Source organism: Pseudorca crassidens, chromosome 4, assembly GCF_039906515.1.
Source record: "Pseudorca crassidens isolate mPseCra1 chromosome 4, mPseCra1.hap1, whole genome shotgun sequence".
In the NCBI taxonomy this organism is placed as follows: domain Eukaryota; kingdom Metazoa; phylum Chordata; class Mammalia; order Artiodactyla; family Delphinidae; genus Pseudorca; species Pseudorca crassidens.
The window spans coordinates 82,525,396-82,546,765 of NC_090299.1; the positions used below are offsets into that span (position 1 = coordinate 82,525,396).

At 32.7% G+C, this 21,370-nt stretch overlaps 1 protein-coding gene across 1 annotated transcript in view; it reads right to left on the minus strand.

Annotated features, from left to right (window-relative positions):
- TECRL (trans-2,3-enoyl-CoA reductase like) overlaps positions 1 to 21,370 on the minus strand; it is a 93,866-nt gene that overhangs the window by 30,936 nt on the left and 41,560 nt on the right. The window contains exons 3-5 of the mRNA XM_067736159.1: positions 15,282 to 15,326; positions 10,590 to 10,693; positions 2,727 to 2,842 (exon numbers count right to left, since the gene is read on the minus strand). Coding sequence (XP_067592260.1) covers positions 2,727 to 2,842; positions 10,590 to 10,693; positions 15,282 to 15,326 — 265 coding nt within the window. The remainder of the gene's footprint in view (positions 1 to 2,726; positions 2,843 to 10,589; positions 10,694 to 15,281; positions 15,327 to 21,370) is intronic.

The window sequence follows — 21,370 nt, forward strand, 5'->3', positions numbered from 1 at the left end:
CTAAATCATTAGGGAATAGATCATTATTCATTAATTCATAAAAATATAATTGTGCACCTATTATGGGAGAGACATGTTCTGTGTGATGTGTATATCTAAGAACAATAGACAAATTCTGAAAGAAGTGAGAAAACAAAGTGTAGATATTTGGGGACAGAGCTTTCTAGACAGTAAGAGAAGCAAAAACAAACATCCTGATATAGGAGGTTGCATGTGGGTTCAAAGGACTGGTAAGAGAATCAGCATCTCTCTTAACTTCTTGGTTCTTTTGAAGAATATTTATATAAATACTTGAGTAGTAGAATTTTCCATTTTGTAAGAAAGCAGAAAAATTATCTTATGCCCAGCAATGTAGCAGAGCACTGAATGAGAAATTTTAATTTAAACTATGATTAAATTAGTTCACATATTTAATTTATATTTCACCATTAGGGCATAGATATTAGCATAGCAGCTAGCTATGACTTAATATCTGGATATATACCACTTTGCACATTATTGGACTTTGCACTTACTAAGTTTGATTTCATTCCAAAATATTCTATTTAATTATGGTTGACCTCCCTTCAAACATCAACTCTTTCTCTTTCCAGTGCTAAACTAATTGAACATCCATAAATAGGCTTGGGTCTCTTTTTCCCAAATGTAATGTTTGAAAATATCTTATGTTTCATCAAGTAAGTTTCAAGGTATGAGGACTGTGAAAAAAGACACTTTATAGAGCTGCAAGGGAGGCAGTGTACCAGGTTTCTGTTGAGGAAGAATATGAAGGCAATGCTCAGATAAAAGGTTGACGATATAAGAAATTTGCTAACAGTGGACTTTGAATTGCAGAGGGCACAGTGGAAGGATTCCAGGAGTTGAGAAGGGCTCAGGAAAGGCAACAAAAAGAAGATTTTAGAGTTTTTTTTAGATGGAGTGTGGTATATGAGGGATGACCTGACCTCTACTAGACACTCAAATTTCAAAAGTAGTTTGTGTGTTTGTGTGTATCTCCTCTGAATGATTTAATATAAACTTCACATATTTGCTCCTTAGGAAGAATGTGGGACAGATACATTTATCACTGAGAAGTTATAAAACATGCTGTGTTTGTGTTTAAGAATAATAACCAACTGTCGGTCAATTCCTTTGAGAATGCTGCTGGGGGAAAAAAAAGTGTTCTTTTTTCATGCTGTGATATATATCTGGTACACATTATATGTTTGATCTAAAAAATGAGGGCAATTACATTCACCTATGAACACTCCATCCCAGACTTTCTAAATGAATTGGGCATTCTCTTAACTTAAGAAAAAGAAAGGTAGACTTTAACATTCCAAAAGGCCCTGAGCAACTTGCCAGATACTGACCTGACTATGATCCCTGAGATCCAATCTCCCCTTGCTTCTCTGTGCCTCTACTCTCCTAGCTTTCTGTCTGCTCCTACAAAGCATCAAACTGCTATGTACCACAGATAATTTCCATATGAAGATTCCTCAGATTTACTAGTTAAAATCTGACACGTCCCTTCAGAAAACAAAGAAAAATGTTCAAACATAACTTTCATAGAAAAGCCCATTTCAGAACTCACATCCAGATCAGGTTCCTCTGTTTTTATACTCTAAAAGTGCCTAATATAAAATAAATTTTCATGTAACTGGTTCATGTATTTATTCATACAGAACATTACTATTGAGTATTTTTTATAAATCAGGTAATGTGTTAAGCAGCAAAATTGACTGAGCACCAAAAGACACCCGTTATAGAAATTAAACTCTATAGAGGGAAAGACACAAATGACTATGTAAATATATAATTTTAAAGTAATAAACTGTATAAAGGAAAAACATTTTAGTAACGTATTTCTCATTGAAGGAATAGGAATGGCTAATACTAAGTAATATTGAGCTCTATTTGAAGTTTGAAAAAAATAAAGAAGAGGGAGGCAATGGAGGAAGAGGGATGGTGTGTAAGGGCATGGTAGGTGTCAGGACAAGGGTGGTAATTGTGGCTGGAGTACAGAATTAAGAATGAAGGAAAGACAAATCTGAGATGAGAAATCCAGGAGTCAAATTATTCTCTGTCTTCTAGCATCCTTATGACCTGAATTTTGCTTTTTAATTCACTTAGAGTTTAGTCATTTGTCCAGGTTCCTTTTTTTTTTTTTTAACAAATTTCTAACTCTACATGTCAATGTAGCATCTTGAATGATTATTCTTTCTCTTTAATTTGTTATTTGATATGAAGAGAGAAAGAGAGAGGGAGACTATTTCCACAATACGTGAAGAACTGTAGTTATATATTCTGCTTTGATAACTGTCCTGGTTAAAAGTAAAATTTAATTTTGTAATTTTTAAAACCTTTTTCTTCCAGTTTATTAGTTCAGTCATTATTTCTTTTCTACGCAATGTTGCCCATGTTTTTAGGGAAGTATTAATATTTTGAGTCCTATATATGGCCTCTCAACTTTGTAATATTAAGCTTTTCTCTTGTTGATTGTGATCATTATTAACTGAAATTACCTCTGCTTTAAGGTATACTTAAAGTATTAAGTATATTAAGTAATAGTTCCTGTTTATAAACTTAAAAGTTGGCATGCATACATTACTTCTTGTTATCTAAAATATATTACCCTAAAATTCAATCCACTATAATTGTGTTTACAAAAAATATTTATTAGCATAATGTCTGTACTAGTTTGTCTCCTCCTTAATCTATATGTTCCATGTATATGTATTACTTACTGTACTACTGGGTGACGTAATCTTCTAGAGCTCTCTTTCATGTCATATATATATGGGATCCTCAAATAAAAGAGGAGATATATTAGCAGAGGTCCTGTGTATTCAGCCAAAAATACCTAAAAAAAGAAGGTGATTTAGATTAAACAGTACATTTTATAGATATGATTAAGATTTACTTAGGACCATAATAAGCATGTCCACAGACTTAGCCTGCTACGTAAATTGGTGAAATGGACAGGTGAGCATCTATTCTTGAAAAAGAACTAAATTAAGTGCTATCACAAATAGCAAGAAGTCTTCCTTGGAAGAATTAGCCAAGTGTTAAGGAAAAGGACAATCATAAATGGTTAATTTAACTAAAAATATTGAACATAATGATTTCTTCATAAATAGTACACTGGAATTTTTATTTAATCAAACAATCATAAATGCATTTCTCATGTCTCTCCAGCCCCATACAAATGAATCTTCTGTGTTAACTGTCTTTGTCATTGAATGGAATGGGAAATAGTTTCTCTTTCTTTCTTTTAATCTTTTTATGGCCATGTCATTTTGAACTCAATGGATTTGACACTTATTCAGATTGAAATAATTTACTTCTCATTTTTGGAAATTTTAGATTAATTCTAATGAGTCTGAGTGAGTAGTTTTATAAGATTGACTTCTGAATTCTGGAGCTAAGTGGCAACCATGTATGTGGAGAGAGATATCCAATCTACAGAGACACAATCATAAAAATTGGAAAGATAATTGAAAATGAGACCTTGTGATTGCAGAAAGATAATTGACTTGTTTTCTAATAGTTTTCTGAATCTGGTGACTGTCAATTATTTGGTTTTGTTTTGATGCTAAAACCAGGTTAAAGTCACATTCTGAAAATTTCAGGCAAAAAAGCAAAAATAATTTCCTCTATGGGTGTTCAAAGAGAAGAGAAAGAATACAAACATGACAATGATTAATTCGACTGCCGTTACTACTTTGCTTTGTCTTTGCCAATTTTTATCATTTTTCTAAGGTAGGAAACTTGAAATTGTACATATTTTGCCCAAAAATACAGGTGTTCACATTGATTATTAATTATGCTCTTATCTCTGGTGAGAATTTTGTATAGCTACATGGTTAAAATATATGATATATGAACATACATATATAATTACATATATATGTATATATACATACGTGTAAATTGCTATTTATACATGCAGGTTTCTTCAGTTATACTTTTTCTAAATGATATTTATTCTCATGAGGCAAGAAAGACGTCTATGTGAGGATAAGAACAGTGCAACGTCCAATAAATTCAGTATTAAAGCAACATTTTTACTGAGAGAAGAGACTATATTAATTTATGGCATACAACATTCCTGATTATTCAGATATGGAATAAAAATGTTTATCACTTTTTTTTTTTTTTTTTTTTTTCGGTACGCGGGCCTCTCACTGTTGTGGCTTCTCCCATTGCGGAGCACAGGCTCCGGACACGCAGGCTCAGCGGCCATGGCTCACGGGCCTAGCGGCTCCGCGGCATGTGGGATCTCCCCGGACCGGGGCACGAACCCGTGTCCCCTGCATCGGCAGGCGGACTCTTAACCACTGCACCACCAGGGAAGCCCTGTTTACCACTTTTGAATATCTGATAATATAATCTAGTTAATAATACTCTAGAACAATTAGGATAGTGATTGTTTTATTACAACAAAAAGTTTAAAATATCTATTTCAATGCCTCTGACCTAGTCAAGTCAATTTTGAGCAAGTTCTATTGTAATATGTCAGAAATGAAAAATGTTGTAAACAATAGTTAACCTGACCAAATGTCACTCTTTATTAAGTTAGTAAAAATGTTATCACAAATATGAAACTTTTTTGGATCAGAGAAAATTAAACTACAATCTTGTCTCCATCATCTCCTAAAAAAAATTAGGGGAGCCTGCTAGCTTACAATAATATGTTCTAGAAGACCCAGCATTTTATCACAAATATTGTTCATGCTGAAACATGGGGGTTAAAAGAGTACCGAAGTATGAAGGATACATCCGGACCTGAAAGAACTGGAGGATAATAACAAATAACTTTTAGACAATGCATCTTTCAAGCAAAATGTCTATTTGGGTGCAGATAGAAGGAATAGAGATGTTTGATTATATTTAGGAAGTAATCAGAAAATAGATTTAGAGTAAAGAAAAACAAGAGCCATGCAGAGAAATATTAATAAAACAGACTTCTGAAACAGGAATTGCTCTTCTTCTACCAAAAAAGAGTAAAAACAAGACTAAAGCCAAAGTAAACATACAAACATATGTATTTACAGGTATACAGCCTAAGCAAAGCAGGTGAATTTACAAAGACTGGGAATTCCATAATCTAAAAGTTTAATAGAGAGTCTATATTCAAAATAAGCAGATGCACTTTCTTTTTACTTTGAAGATATATACTACTTTTAAATTCCAATTTATTTCTGACATCAAGTTATTTTCATGCATCTCCTTATAGAAAGTTCTCTGTTTTAAACTTAGGTGTTGCTTTAAATGTAAAATCCATTATTTCTACTAGGCAAGCTATGTAATTGGGATTTTTGGAGCTTCTGTGGAATATTCAAATTGGTATATATCTAAATTGAAAAGGAAGAAGGCAATAAGCTGTTTAGAGAATATAAATTGAAACATTCCGCTGCAATTGTTGTGAACTGATTAAGACCCTTGTACTTAGACTGCACTTAATGTATTTCATTCTCCCTTAATTTTTTTTTTAGTCCTGTCATTATTAGGGTGGTGTTGGCTTTACTTATTTTCTAAAATAGCAATTGACAGTCAAAAGCAAAATAAATTGCACATTTCACAGTTGTTGGAAATTGCTGACAAAAATAAAGTAGTGCCAACCTTAATTTTCCAAAGATAGGAGAGCTACTAAGTAAAATTACAAAAACATTTCCCAGTAGTAATATCACTTTTTACTCAGTGAATACTATTGAAGGTAATATGATACTAGAAGGGTTTTCTTAAAAGAAAAAAAAACTATTATATGTATAACATATAATGGAGAATTCTATTCCCATGTTATTCAAACAAACCATCCTAATGAGATCAGCAAGAAAAATTGATCGAAATGTTTTTCAGCCTCCAAAGAGCTACTGAGTCACTGAAGAATTAGAAGGTCAAGATGTTTTAAATGGAGCTCCAGAGAAGTGATTGACCTGGGATATGAAGCTTGGTAACAGCCTGATAAAAAGACCAAAACTTTTGAGGGTGCTTGAGAATGGAAGTACAAAAATTATTGCTTGGTATCTTTCAAAGACAGAGGTGGCTCTATAAAATCTCCAGGATTTGGGCTGGGATCTAGAAGAGTTACAACTTAGGAGTGAAGATGAGGCAGAAATAGATCTGTCTTCATAGATACTGAAGCTCAGTCTGAAATCATTTTAATCATGGATTGGAATGAGATGACCTGTACACAATAGTGCCATTAGTCCATCTGCAGAATGATAGATTATCTTTGAAAGACAATAACATCATCCTAGGCCTCAAGTTATCTTTAAATTTATTCACATAAATTTTCCCACACTAAGTCAGAAATATGAAGGTATACAAGGAGTGAAGATATTATGACCATAACGAAGGACATTGAAAACAGGAGAACTAAAGATTCACATAACAGAATTATCAGTTAGATTTAGAAAACAATCTTTTAATGTTCAAAGAAAAATAAAAGATTGAGAATTGAGGCAGATATTTGAAAACTCTGAAAAGTATGAAAACGTAATATAAATCCCAGAAGGAGAATACAAAGAGAATAACAGACAATCAAAAGATGACAAGATTATGCTAATTTTTCAAATTAAATATATATCAAACCATAGACTCAGATAACACATAAACCCAAAGCAGGATAAATAAAACCACAGTCATAGCTATGTACACCATAATCAAACTTCTGATAATCAAACAAAAGTAGAATTTTAAATAAGCCAGGGAAAAGACTTAAGGAGTACAGTAGACTTTTCAACAAAAACAATGGGAGTCAGAAGTCAAAATAATGCAGTTTTGTGAAGTAAGGACAAAAATAACTGCCAACATGTATTTTTTTCTGCAAAAATATTCTCAAAGAATAGAAGTTAAATAAGTTCAATAAATACATTTTAAGATGAACAATAATTGAGAGAACTCATCAAAGACAGAACCAGAATAAAGCATTAAAAGTGTTTTTAAGGAAGAAGGAAAATGATACCAGATGTAAGCTCAGTATTAGAAGGAAAAACGAAATTGCAGTGAAAAGGATAAATTTAAATAAAGATTGGCCACGTGATATTATAGTAGTGGATTTTAACTTTAAAGTATATAATTAAAATATATCACAGTAATAGAAAATTCAGGAGGAGCCTAAATACCTTAAAGGTATTCAACTCTCTGTGAAGTATTTTCACATTAATAAACAAACAATTTTTACTAGTATTTAATATTTTAAAGATGCACATTATAATCTCTTGGGTAATCACTAGAGTTAGTGAAAAATAAGATATAACTACCAAAATACCAGAGAGGCTAATAGAAAAGATAGTATGACAATTAATCCATATGGAGTAAGAAAAAAAAAATAGCCAACAATAGATTATAGGACACATGAGGCAAATTAAAAATAAACATTAAGTTTGACAATTAAAAAATAGATAATTCTTTATAATAAAAAACTATGATTAAAACGTAAAATATTAAACTATTAAACCATTAGAAGAACTCATAAAAGAAAAACTCCTGGCAAAAGTTTCTTACATATGATAGTGAAGGCAAGATCCTTAAAAGAAAACATTACTAAATTAGGTTGCATTAAAATTGAAAACTTTTTGTACAGCAACAAAAGTCCTGTTAAGGGCTTCCCTGGTGGTGCAGTGGTTGAGGGTCTGCCTGCCGATGCAGCGGACACGGGTTCGTGCCCTGGTCCGGGAAGATCCCACATGCCGCGGAGCGGCTGGGCCCGTGAGCCATGGCCGCTGAGCCTGCGCGTCCGGAGCCTGTGCTCCACAACGGGAGAGGCCACAACAGTGAGAGGCCCACTTCAAATAAAAAAAAAAAAAAAAAAAAAAAAAAGTCCTGTTAAGAGGGTGAAAAGACTAGTTAAAACTGAGAGAAAATATTTGCAAACCACGTATCAGACAAAGAACTTGTATGTGGAATATAAATGTTACTCTTAAAACTCAACAGTGGTCCCAGAGAAATAAAAAACTATGTTCATACCAACACCTACACTCAGATAGGTAGTAGCTTTATTTGTAACAGCAAAATACTGACAACTAGTCAAATGTCTGTCAATGGGTGAATAATTAAACAAACCCTGTTACATACATACAACTGAGTACCACTCACCAATAAAAAGAAGCTAAGTATTGATATACATGCAACAGCCAGTATGGATCCCAAGGGCACTATGCTTAGAGAAAAATAAATGTCAATCAAAAAATATTTGATTCTGTTTATATAGCAATTGCCACATGACAGAAATATAGAGTTGAAAAACAGATTGGTGGTTGCCCCAGGATAGGAAAAAGAGTGTGTGAATACAGAGGGGTAATATGAGGGAGTTCCTTTGTGGGAATGAATAATTCTGTATCTGATTTTGGTGGTGAATACATGAATCTATGCAAGAGATAAGTTGCATAGGACTATATACACACATGAATGAATATAAAAATAGTGAAAACTGAATAAGATCTTTAGTTAATAGGATTTGTGTGATGGGGATTATTATATTATTATAATAAACCTTTCTCCTAAGTCTTCCAATAAGTTCCATGAGGCAAGAGTTTTCTCAATATTCTGTAACAAACTCTTATTTCATGAAAATTATTAAAATCTTAATTTTGACTTTGCTAAATTGAAGAGATTATTTCTTACAAAGAGAATACTTAAGATAGGGCTTCCCTGGTGGCGCAGTGGTTGAGAGTCCGCCTGCCGATGCAAGGGACACGAGTTCGTGCCCCGGTCCGGGAAGATCCCACATGCCGCAGAGCGGCTAGGCCCGTGAGCCACGGCCGCTGAGCCTGCGCGTCCGGAGCCTGTTCTCCGCAACGGGAGAGGCCATAGCAGTGAGAGGCCCGCGTACCGCAAAAAAAAAAAAAAAAAAAAAAGAATACTTAAGATAATGCTTTTATTATAGGAGTACATTTTAATATTTTATGAATGTGCAAGAACGTTATGTGTGGTAAAAATATTGCTTTTATTGTATAATTTGGTTGATATAAAGTGGGTGTGACTGCAATATAATGTGTATATTTTTAGCATTTAATAGGACTGACTCATTTGGAGCAAAAGAGTGTGTGAACCATAGGGTTGATTTTAAAATATCCAGCCTATTTTCAGAGTTCTCTTTGTCACCTAAATGACTTTCTTCCCAAATAAGCTATAATTTTCTAGTACAATTATCATAGAATTCTACCTTAGCACTTTTTCTCCTCAGTGCTTATCCAAATGCTGCAGCTGGAATTTCTTATGAACTCACAGTTATTGTCACTCACTCTGATATTATTTCTGTAGACAGAATTCCCTTTTCATTATAAATGTGGACAAAGACTCTGTGAATATTTTAACCTTCGAAAATCAAAATCTGCTAGACTAAAATCTCTTTTAGCAAAGGTCTGTAGATATCACATTTAAACACTAAGCCCTTTGCTTATTTGATGCATGTATTAGTAGGTTGTTTTGTAAACATTATGATATACTTCACAAGGATTCAGAATACTATAAACTCAGTTTTTAGTGCAACAAATTAGTACTCAGAGGCTCAGAAAATCTTGGAAACTAAAGGAACCATTTAACCAAACACACTAAAAGAATTATCTAAATCAGGAAGATAATGTATGTTAAAGGAGAAATTGCTGGAAAAGTAAAGCATGTGACAACATTTTGATTAATGAATGTAAACTGGAATTTCTCCTTTTGAGAATTAAATAACAATGTATAAATTATCATGTGTCTGTAATAATTTTAAAAATTGATTGTTTAACTATAAAGGGAAAACTCAAAGCACTATGCTGGCAAAAGAAAGCCATTTTGAATAGAAAATATTGAAAGTAACCATATCACAAATATTAAATAGAAGGTAATCAGAAAAAAGCTTTTAAAATCTGAACAATATAAAAATAGGTTTAATTTAATTGAATAATAGAATGATTGCACTAGTCAAAATTATTTATCAGATTAACTCCTTAACTGCCTGTCACTAAATATCACATAGCTTCATAGCTTCTTTCTACTGAAGATATTCCATCTATTCCATTACTCATGAATATGTCAATACTTGTGAAGTAGTGTCAAGTATTTTATGTTTCTTAGTCCTCCTGTTTTTTAATATGGTCTTCATTCTTCTAATGTTATTGGATTCAGTTGCCACCACTTTGAAAACACCTCCTTCAAGAAAGTCAAAAGAATGCCCCACCCTTCACAACACAAAGAAGTCTTACTACTTCACTCTCAGTCTTTAAAATGTCCTCCCCACTGCCTTGGAACATTTTTTATTGAATATTCTCTCTCCACTCTTTCCAAACAAATGGGTCTTCATTATCCCAAGGCTCTTAGAAGGAAAAGTTGAAGAAACACTATGTAACTGACAAAGCATAGGGAAAGCAGAAAGCCATCGGTCATAAGATAGATTGACATTTAAAAAGGGATTTATCCTCCTTCCAACCATGTATTTTCATTTCTCCAATTCTTGAATGGAAATTTGGCCACTGATCATAGTAAGAATGGAAAATTTAAAATACCTTTAGTGCAATATTTTGTTTCGCTATGAATTTATTTGACAGAAAATGTCCTCTATGTCAACAAATTATGTCAAAATGTGGGACATGTTTATTGCATTTCAAATCGATACTTACTGTAGTCCAACTGACTTGTTGACCTAGGTCTGTAAAATAAAGTGTGACAATGGAGGAAGATGCAACACTTTGAATGGTTATGTAGTCCTTCAAAAAGGGCCCACCTTAAACGACAAGGAAATATCATTTTAATACAATTTCAAGGCATAATGGTAAATAATTTTAATGCGAAACCAGTGAAAGCTAAGGATGAATTTTACATAGAAATTGCAATTTACAGTAAATCTTTAAAGTAAGATAACGTGAATAAACCCATTTTATAAAATATATCTGGCAAATTTTCAAATACACAGTGGTTTCCCAATGCTATTTAAACAAAGTACAGACTACCACTAGCTACTATCATATTGTGTTCTGAGAAAATGTAATATTAGGTGATATCATAATCAACTATGATACAAGGTATTTTTAAAGTATAATTTTGTGTGTCAGTAGATACACATATCCGTTCTATAAATGATTTTATTATAAGATAAATTATTTGGAGTAGAATGATTTTAAAAGTCATTGCAAAGCACCTGGGGATAGGCATGATTCACCTTTTTAAAAGATGGTTATGGGTGCTGTGTGGTAACTGGGAAGAAAGGGAGCAAGATTACTTAGGAGGAAGTCAAAATTCGTCAATCAGGGTATGAGGTTTGTTTGGATTAACATGGCACTGGTGGAAATGTTAAAATTTCATCAATCCCAGACATATTTTGAACTTAGAGCAGGTTCAACTTGAGAGAAAAGGATTCAGTGAGATACAGGCAGTGCTTATATTTTTGACCTGAGCACTTACGTGCATTGTACTCTCATTAACTGTCATGAAGAAGATTGAGGAAAGAGTGGGATTTGGGGTGAAAATGAAAATTTCGGTTAGGGTGTATTTAGTGTGTGATATCTATTAGACCTGCAAGTGGGAGCTGTCAAGTAGGCAGTTGGGTAGCTCTGTAGATGATTTAAAAGTCATTAACAGTTAAAGCCATGGGGCATGAAGAGACTATTTATGCATTCAGTTTGAAAAGGAAAGATAGAAACTAAGACTGAGATTTCTAGCACTCCAGGCTTTTGAAGTAAGAAGACATATATACCGCAAAGATTACTGAGAAGGAATTTCTCATTAAATAGGAGGAAAATAAACAGAACATGTCAAAAGATGTGTAAGGGAAATGTTCTGTTCTTAAAAATAAACACTAGGTAAGTCTGGCAAATGTGTCCTGAAGAATATGTACAAAGATGTCCTTTTTAGCACTGTTTGTAATAGCAAAACATTGTAAAAAATCTTGTGTTCATAAATGAGATATGGATAACTATATTTTGTTTTATTTTTTTTAATAAATTTTTTTTAATTTATTCTGTACAGTATACTGTACAGAAAGAAAAATGAGTAGATTAGAGCCATATGTACCAACACGGATGTATCTCACAAGTATAATGCTATTAGTGTTGCTGTTGTTGTTTTTATTTATATTGTAGTTTATGTTAATCTATTTGTGATTTATATTATCTCCAGTCATGTACAGGTTTCATTTTATTCTCTATTATTGAAAGAAAGAGTAAGATGTTAATTTATGACTATCATTAGATGATTTTCAAAATCCAAGACATAGATTTACAATTATAGGTATTTTAACGTAACATAAAAATATAAAATTGTTATATATTAATTTTGATAAATACAACATGAATATAATAGGCTATCACTTCCTTGATTAGGTTTTGATATATGGCTTCAAAAGAGATCATCTAGGTGGGCCTGAGTTAATAACAAATTCTTTAAATCTGCATGAAGGAGTCAGAAAGAGGGATGCAGAGCTTCAATATATTGATACTAGTTTTACAGACTAGGGTTCTGGCCTCCTTAATCAGTAGTAATTTATCAGAGGCCAGACAAGAAATTCAGGTGAGGTTTTATTGGGACTCCTGCTACAGCAGGGGGAAGAGAGAACAAACAAAAGATTTCCTTGCATGCCCGCTCCCTGAGGCGAGGGAGTGCTTGTTCCTTATATGGGGTGAGGGTAGGGGTGTGTCCAGAGATAGGGCCAGAGGGGTGGCTTAGGTGTTTTGCCCACCTCTTAGGTGGTGTTGTGTGCAGGGGGCATGCGCAGCACCCTGCTCTTGCTCCCGACCCCCCCGGAATATGTGGGCCCAGGAGACCATGCCTAATGGAAGCCCATCCATCTATATGATACTTTGACCATTTAAGACCACTGAATTTTCTGCCTGAATTAACTCAAGTAATACATTTTTGGGGGGCATTTTCTCCCAAGAATGGGCCAGACACTAAGGTGCATACTTCTAACCTTACGGGTTTGTCAAGGCTGTTTTATAATGGGTATGGATGGTTGGAGTCAGGGATGGGAAGAGAAGGACCAACTCTACCCATGCTTCAACTTTCTGTTGAACAAATCTAATGGTTCTAAGAATTAGAAATTCAACACTGTACTTCCAGGACATTATGAAGTATATTAATCGCAGTAATAAGAGAGAGCACATTTTAGTTACCAGTTTGTATGACAGATTTATTGCAATAATGACTGCAATTATTCACCATTACCATAACACCATTTGCAATATAACTTTTAGTTCCTTCTATTAAGAGTTGGTGTCTATTTTCCCACCCCTTGAATATAGGCTAGCCTAGTGTCTTGCTTTGACAAATAGAATGTGGGACAAGGGATCATATCCCAGTTCTAAGCCTGAATCTCATGAATTCTTGAGTGCTTGTGCTCATTTATTTGCACCTCTGACGCCACCATGATAACAAGCCCAGAATATTCTGATGAAGCATAGAGCAGAGAGGAGTGACTGTAGTCGTGGCCATCTTAAAAAGGTCAGTCTTCAACAATCCGCCAGTTGACTGTAGCTATTTGAGTGAGATTAGCCAAGCAAAGCCAAGTTCAGCCCAGCTCAGCAGAAGCACTGAGCTAAATAAACCTTTGCTATTTTTCACATAAAAATCAATTGCTTACTCTTTTATTTGTGTTTTAGCAGTCTTTTGTGTCAGGAAACTGTAAAGGACTCTAAATTCACATGGCATCATTACTTATAGTGCAATCATTCTGGCAAATGTATTCTGGCAGCAACTATAATGTAAATATTCATGCCTTGCTTTGTTTTGGTGTTAAGTCTTTTTCCTTAGTATTAATAGTTACAACTATGTTCAATGAAGCATCTACCACATACAAATCATTATAGCATTTTATAAACATAATCCTATTTAATACTTACAAACCTTCCCACCCCCCCCCCACACACAAAAAAAATGTTAGGTTCTTTATTAGCTCTACTTTATAAAAGAAGACTCTAAAGATAAGTAGAAGAGTCAGGTTTAAAATTCTGCATTACTGCAAATAACCTCTTCTTTGCACCATGTCCTGCTTGTATTACTAAATGCATTGATTCGTTTTTTAAAATATGCCATCATATTCCTATCAAAGAACACTTGGAGGGTTATACTTTATTCAGATCACACCCTGGAACACTTAACCAGGTATATAAGTGAGGGGAAAGTAAAAAGTCACATTCACCAGAAAGGGTGAAGTAACAGAAATCCCCCAGTCCCATATAGTGTCCTTCAAATTGAAGTTACACTTGACATTGATGCCTGTGGCATTCTCAGTTTTTTTTATATAAGAGTCAAGTTCAGAAAACAAAACCACTATTTCATTTTATGTTATTTCAGTATCCGTGTGTTGAAAGGTATTTATGTGCCTGGCACATACTATGCCCTGCAGAGGCAAAAATAAACAAGACAATGATTCTCTTTTAAACTCTAGCCAGATGGGAATTTGTCTTGAACAATTGAGTTTGGAAAAATGTGAGACCTTAAGAAAGTGTGACTTTTAAGAATGATGTGGATTCCTATGTTTTCAACATAGACATCTCATAGAAAGATGGAATATTTAAGATAACAATGAAAACAGAATATCTTAGAGAAATCCAAGAAAATCATCATTTGTCCTTAAGTGAATGTGATATCTAAGAAATGATACACTGAATATTAGGAAAAGCAAAAACTGCAGAAAAATAAAATTCAGTTCACAATTGAATGGAAAAATTTAGATATTGAAATTCCTTAATAGATGCCTCTTGTAGACTTACTATCATGGACCTGAACTGAGTAGCCCCCCCAAATTTACATTCTACCCACAGTTTTTATTTAACAAGTCCAAATTTAAGGTCATGTTGATGCAATGTCAAAAACAATGATTCTAAACAGGATTCGCTTTAGTGTGTACATTTATAAATTTTCTGAATGGAGAATAGGGTTTGAAATTTTGAAATACTTGAGGGTTATTAATGGATACAATACTTTTCCCTATAATTCATTCATTCTGTTCCTCCTTACCTCCCTTATTCTGTTTTTAAATAGAAAAAAAAAGGAAACAGAGCTAAGCTGTGTCCCTGAGTATATATCAGGAAGCAGTAGATTGCAGGAATATAGCAGTAAAAGCTTTTGATACAGATGTTAGTTCAGATCCTGTCTCCAATACACACTGACAGTGAATGTGTGAAATTTATTTCTGTAAGACTAAAATTCCTTGCCCATAAAAGGGGAACATTACCTTTTTGGGAGGATCAAATGAGATAATATATTTAAAGTATTTATTACAATACCTGCCATTTAGTAAGTGATAAATAAATATTATCTATTGAGACAGCAAAGGGACTCAATTAAATAAATAGATTCGTGAAATTGGTTCTTACCACGTTCTAGCTGCAGGCCCACTCGAGAAGGGTACCACTTTGGACCTATTCAATGAAAAATAACATTTAATTGTAAGCACAGGTGTAAACACATTTTATTTATTTATTTTTTAAATAAATACATTTATTTATTTATTTATTTATGGCTTCATTGGGTCTTCATTACTTCTTAGGGGCTTTCTCTAGCTGTGGTGAGAGCGGGCTACTCTTCGTTGAGGTGTGCGGGCTTCTAATTGCGTTGGCTTCTCTTGCAGAGCACAGGCTCTAGGCATGCAGGCTTCAGTAGTTGTGGTACGTGGGCTCAGTAGTTGTGGCTTGCGGGCTCTAGAGAGCAGGCTTAGTAGTTTTAGTGCACGGGCTCTGCGGCATGTGGGATCTTCCCACACCAGGGCTTGAACTGTGCCCCCCTGCATTGGCAGGCGGATTCTTAACCACTGTGCCACCAGGAAGCCCTAAACACATTTTAAAAGCAATAGTTTCCATTGGAAGACAGATTAGATCTCAGGAAGTGAATAAAAATTATCATTCAGTGCCAGAAATGGAGATAGTGGTTATCCTTTGCAGGGTGCTGAGAAGCACTGTGGATAGTTCTGGAAGAAAGCATGATGGGAGCTTTAGGAGTGGTGTTTTTCTGCTTTTTGATCTGAGGACTTTTTAAGTAGTTGCATTCAATTTGTGGACATGTTCTAAAATAAGTGACCTATGACTTGTGTGCTTTTCGAAAATTATTCTTCAAAAAATAATCTTAAACATCTTCATTTAAAACTGGAGAACTCTGACTTCATTTAAGATTTATTTAACATTAGCATGTGAAAGTGAGTTATTTTCTCTATCAGGAGTAAGACACTCTATCAGAATAATATATACCATCGACTTTTAGTATTATGGGCATATTAATTATAGCAGAATCATCACTTTAGTATCTTCTACTTATACTACTATTAGTAATACATAGATTACTAAAAATTCTGTCTGGTTAGGAAAATCAAAATACCTTTATTACACACTGCCATAAAAAAAATGTTGGTTCACAATTACCAGAATATAATTATTTTCTCTTAAAATGAATTCTATGTTACTATTTTAAAGTCTCTATTGAAAATTTAATTCTTAACTTTGAAGTACAATTTTAAGCACATTCAGTTAATAAAAAATAAAAGAAGAAATCATCAAAAGAATATTCCACAGTTGTTATTGCATTCTCAAAACATTACTTTCTAAAGTGTCAGAGTAATTAATGATAACATGGCATAACTAGACTATTGGGATCAATTATTTCTAAATTTACTGCAAAAAGACAACTATACATGCAAGTTCTCATGGACAAAAAACTCATAAGTCAAAACTTGTAATCACAAGTTAAAAGCTATTTAGGATTATATCTAAACAAAATTTAGTAATAGCAAGGCAAATGAGGAAGACACAGACATTTAACTCTGACATTTGATTCTTTTTAATTAGAAAATATGCAGGTAAAGAGACTTTATTTTTGTTTTGTATTTACTAATAATTGTTATTATTTATATAGCCATTTGTTGTTCTGAAATGCATGTTAACATCATCTGTTGAAAAGCATTTATAAATAGCTATCTTTATTATTCATACTGAAAATCTGCTGCCAAAGAAGCATAATGGAAACAAATGCAAAGAGATGTCTACAGTTTTAATTGTTTCCAATTATGGATATTGAAGAAAAGACAAAACTTATAACATTCCATTTATATTTGACAAATAGTCATTGAGCACTTATGATTAGTGTGCATAAGCTGTCAAGTTCTGTCCATTTTAACAATATTCATGTAAAACATCATTTTTAATAGCACTTTATGATGCCTTTAATGGTGGAAATGCCAACGCAAAACTTACTCTATCATTTTAGGCAAATAGATATGTCTATGAACTAGATGAATCAATACTGGCTGAATCCACAATGATCAGTCAGAGGAGTCAGAAGCTCTAAACACCTTCAGGGAAAACCATGTCCTTCCAACTCTCTCAACAAGGATAAACTATAAATCTACTTATGAAATAAACCCGGCACTTAATGGTTGTGATCTTTGAATACTGTGTCCTAGTGAAAGAGAATTAATAACTGCCTATTAAAGCTATAGATTAGTTTCAGTCATCTTTTCAAAGAGCAAAGCATACATTTTCTGAAATGCTCTGTGATTGTTGGGGTGAGATGGAATAGGCTGGAAGAACAGCAGAGAAAAAGACAGTTTATAAGGGATAAAGGACCCATGTTGTACAAGGTTTTTTAGCATATATGAATGGTCTAGAATATTATTTATAATGCTGAGTACATTTGAATTTGGACAACTGGCTCACAGCTGAATTATGACTGTGTAGTAGATCTAATGCATCTGCCAGTATCTTAAATTACTTAAGGTATTGAACTTGACTTGTGTAACTCCTGTCATATTCTAGGCATGACTTCGCGTTCTATCCTTGATGAATGGAAGTGTTCATATCACTATGTAGTAACATCCTAAATAAGTAATGTCTGCATGTAATTCAAATATATTTATTTTAGTAAGATAGGGTTTTCTAAACTGCTTGTGACCCATTAGTAAGTTGAAAAATAGAATTAATGTTATTCTCAGCATTATATAAAGGAGTAGAATAGAATAAAGCAGAAATGGATTGTCATGGCACTGGATGTCATATATTAGGATAAACTCTGGATAGACAGGTTCAGTATTGTTTCTTGAATTTTTGTTTCAATAACTTAAATTGTATAGATACATTTGTGTTTTTATAAGATTAATGTTCATTCTTTATTCTGAATAATATGGATCTAATATATATATATTGTATTTTATTATAAAATAAAATACATTTCCTAAAGCTCTGTATTATAGAGTTTTTTATAAAAATTGGCATCAGTGATTGAATTAAATCCTGTAAGATAAATAAAACAGATTTAAAGGTTTGAACATTTTCTTTCTTCAAAAAGATTTGTTTTAAAATTTTGAAACATAAAGGAAGAGGGCAATAATATAATTATATTGGACATAAATCATCTAAAATATATTATAAGCTACATACACTCAAGTACATATGCCAAGATGTACCTAAGAACATGTTGACTGCCATCATTTTATTATGATTGGAATTCCTCTTATAGAATATTGATCAACAGTATAAATGTTAACTGAAATGCACCATTCATATTTCCAGGTATTCAATTTTAGAAATGACAAAAGTCAGCAATAGAGAAATATTTTATTCTTGACTCACTGATGGCATGTGTTCTATCTTTGTGTATATGAAAATATAGAGCCAATTAGTAGTTACAACATACAGACTAAAGCATGCATAGATTAAATTATTTAGTGTGGTATAGTTTATAAGGTATTAAAATTATTCTTGTTAGTTCTTGATTACACATGGTATTGAATACTTAAATGAAACATATGTGTCATATTAATACTGAAAGAGGAGAAATTTAGAAGAAAAAGTACTATAGGAACTTTTCAGAAATAATTAGTATCCTTCATGGCCTAGAACTTGACTCCCTTACATAAGACTCTAGGTAAAACTTGCCCCCTAACCTCTACCATTTTCTTGATCACCAGTCCTACTAGGAGGGAGAAATTCTGAGAACAGTTAAGGATTAATTAAAGAAACCACTTAATTAACATGGTGGAATATTCATAGCGGACAACAGAGACGTTTGGGGAAAGAAAGCAGTGATTTATTTTTGTTGTTTACATCTTGGGTTCTTTGTGGCTGGTGCGGTGAGATGGGATGAAGAGTAAAGAGAAATAGAATGCAGTTCTTAAGAATATGCTATGCAGAGCTGGCTGTGTTCAAGAATTTAGCATAAGTAAGATAAAACAATGTTGTACAAGTTTCTATGCGGCTCAGTTCAGTGCCTCAAAATTCCATAACTGCATGTAGGAGAAAACAAGTGAATTTGTCTGGGTTGTTCACTGTGACCTACCACTAGATACAAGTGTTGCAGTCAGAGTTAATCTGGGAGATGACAGTTCCAGAGAGGAAGAAGCAAAGAAGGCCCATATTTTCTAAATAATTGATATATACAGGATATTAGGAAATACATTTGAAATGTTCAGAAAAATAAATATGTGACATGTCAACAAAACCTTTAGGTAATAAAGCCTCAAAAATGTAGCATCATAAATTTAAAGTGTATTAATTGTTATTTTCAATAACCCATTTGAAAAGTGAACTATATATAATTAATGTGTTTATATGTAATATAAATATGTTATATATTAACTTTTTTCAAATACAAGTACATATAAAAGGACTATGTGTATATATGTATAAAACAATGCAGATTCATTTTAAGGTTAAAAATATAAAAAAATGGAAAAAATAGTTATATGAATAGATGACTAACAAGACATTAATACAAAAGAACCATTTAGAATTCTATCTGGAATAATAAAGTCTGGCATAATGTGAATATGTACTAAAAGTTAATATAATGCAAAATCTCTTAATGATATTCCCTATATGAAAATTAATAAAGGAAGGATATCATCAATATTTGATGAAGAGGTTTTCATGGTAAATTTCTGAGCATAGAACACTGCATTTCACCTTCAATAGACTTTTTTCTTACCCCAGAAAATGACAGTAATACTATAAATGCTAAAATAAACATAATTAGAAGACCATTAAAATCCTATAGGAAAGAAACATTTTTTTAAAAAATCTCTAAAACTTATGAAATCAACTTGATTTAATCTAAAATGATTTCCTGAAATGAACTAAAATAACTGCAAGTGTAATTGAAAAACAATTGTGAACCAGTAGCTGCTAAGTGCATTTCAAATGGCATCCCATTTCAAGATAACCTTGTAAGGCAAGCAAATAAAACCAGAGTGTAATGAGAAATAAATTAAAGGAACTATAAGCATGAGGTAAAATAAAGAAATTAATTTTCCAGAAGAGGGATGGTAGTAGTCTCCTGTGCTTAAATTCTATGACACCAGATCTGAGTTTTGAACATACATCTATACACAGCACTTTGAAGAAAAGATAACAGGCAAGAGGCCATTTGTTGAAAACATCAAGCATGATGATTGGTCTTGAAATGCTGCTTTTCATGAGGTGATTCTGAAACATTGTATATATTTTATCTAAAGAAAAAGATTTAGGGGAAAATGAAAGTAATTTTTAAATACTGAAAAATTATTAAGCAGAATAAAAACAAGGACTATTAAAAACACCTTTAGGGTTAACTGGAAGAAAGAGTATTTGTGCAAGGTAAGAATTTCACTGAAAGTGGTTAACCACTGGCTTCCTCTCATAGATATGTGTAATGTGAATATTTAAAAGGTAATGTAGCATAAATTCCTCTATTTTGTGGGGAGGTGGACTGAAAAACTTTTAAGATACATATCACTTCTCAAAAAAGCATTTATTAATAATTCTGTATTATTAAAAAATGAATATCTGAAACTTTGTATCAGGTTTTGTCAATCATCCTAATAATATATATTTTTAATCCTTGCTTAAGGTAAATTAAATTAAGAAAAATAATTGGCATAATAAGCATAAACTATATAACATGCATAATGCTTGTATGTATAATAAGCAGACATAAAATTTTTCATCATAGAATATTCATACTGTAAAATTCTTCAAAATATATCTACTATTAATCATAACAATGAAAAAGATAAGGCCAAGTATGATGAAATTATTTGCCTAAATTAAATCAATGATTTAATGGTTAAGTCTGGTCTAGCACCCAAGACTCTCAATTCTCAATTTACTAAACTTTCTAATATACCGTGTTTTATTTTTTTTCTGATTCTTTTAAATCAGTAAATAGCATGTCAAAGAGTAGTAAAAGGAAAGCAATAAGTGAAGGACAGGAAAATGAATATATGTAGCCACTCTTATTCCTCAATCCCTTGATTGTTCTAAGCCTTAACTGGGACTTTTATTTTATTTATTTATTTCTTATTGACATATAGTTGATGTACAATATTATATACAAATGTACAATATAGTGATTTGCAATTTTTAAAGGTTGTACTCTATTGATAGTTATTATAAAATGTTGGCTATATTCCCTGTGTTGTACAATAAATCCTTGTAGCTTATTT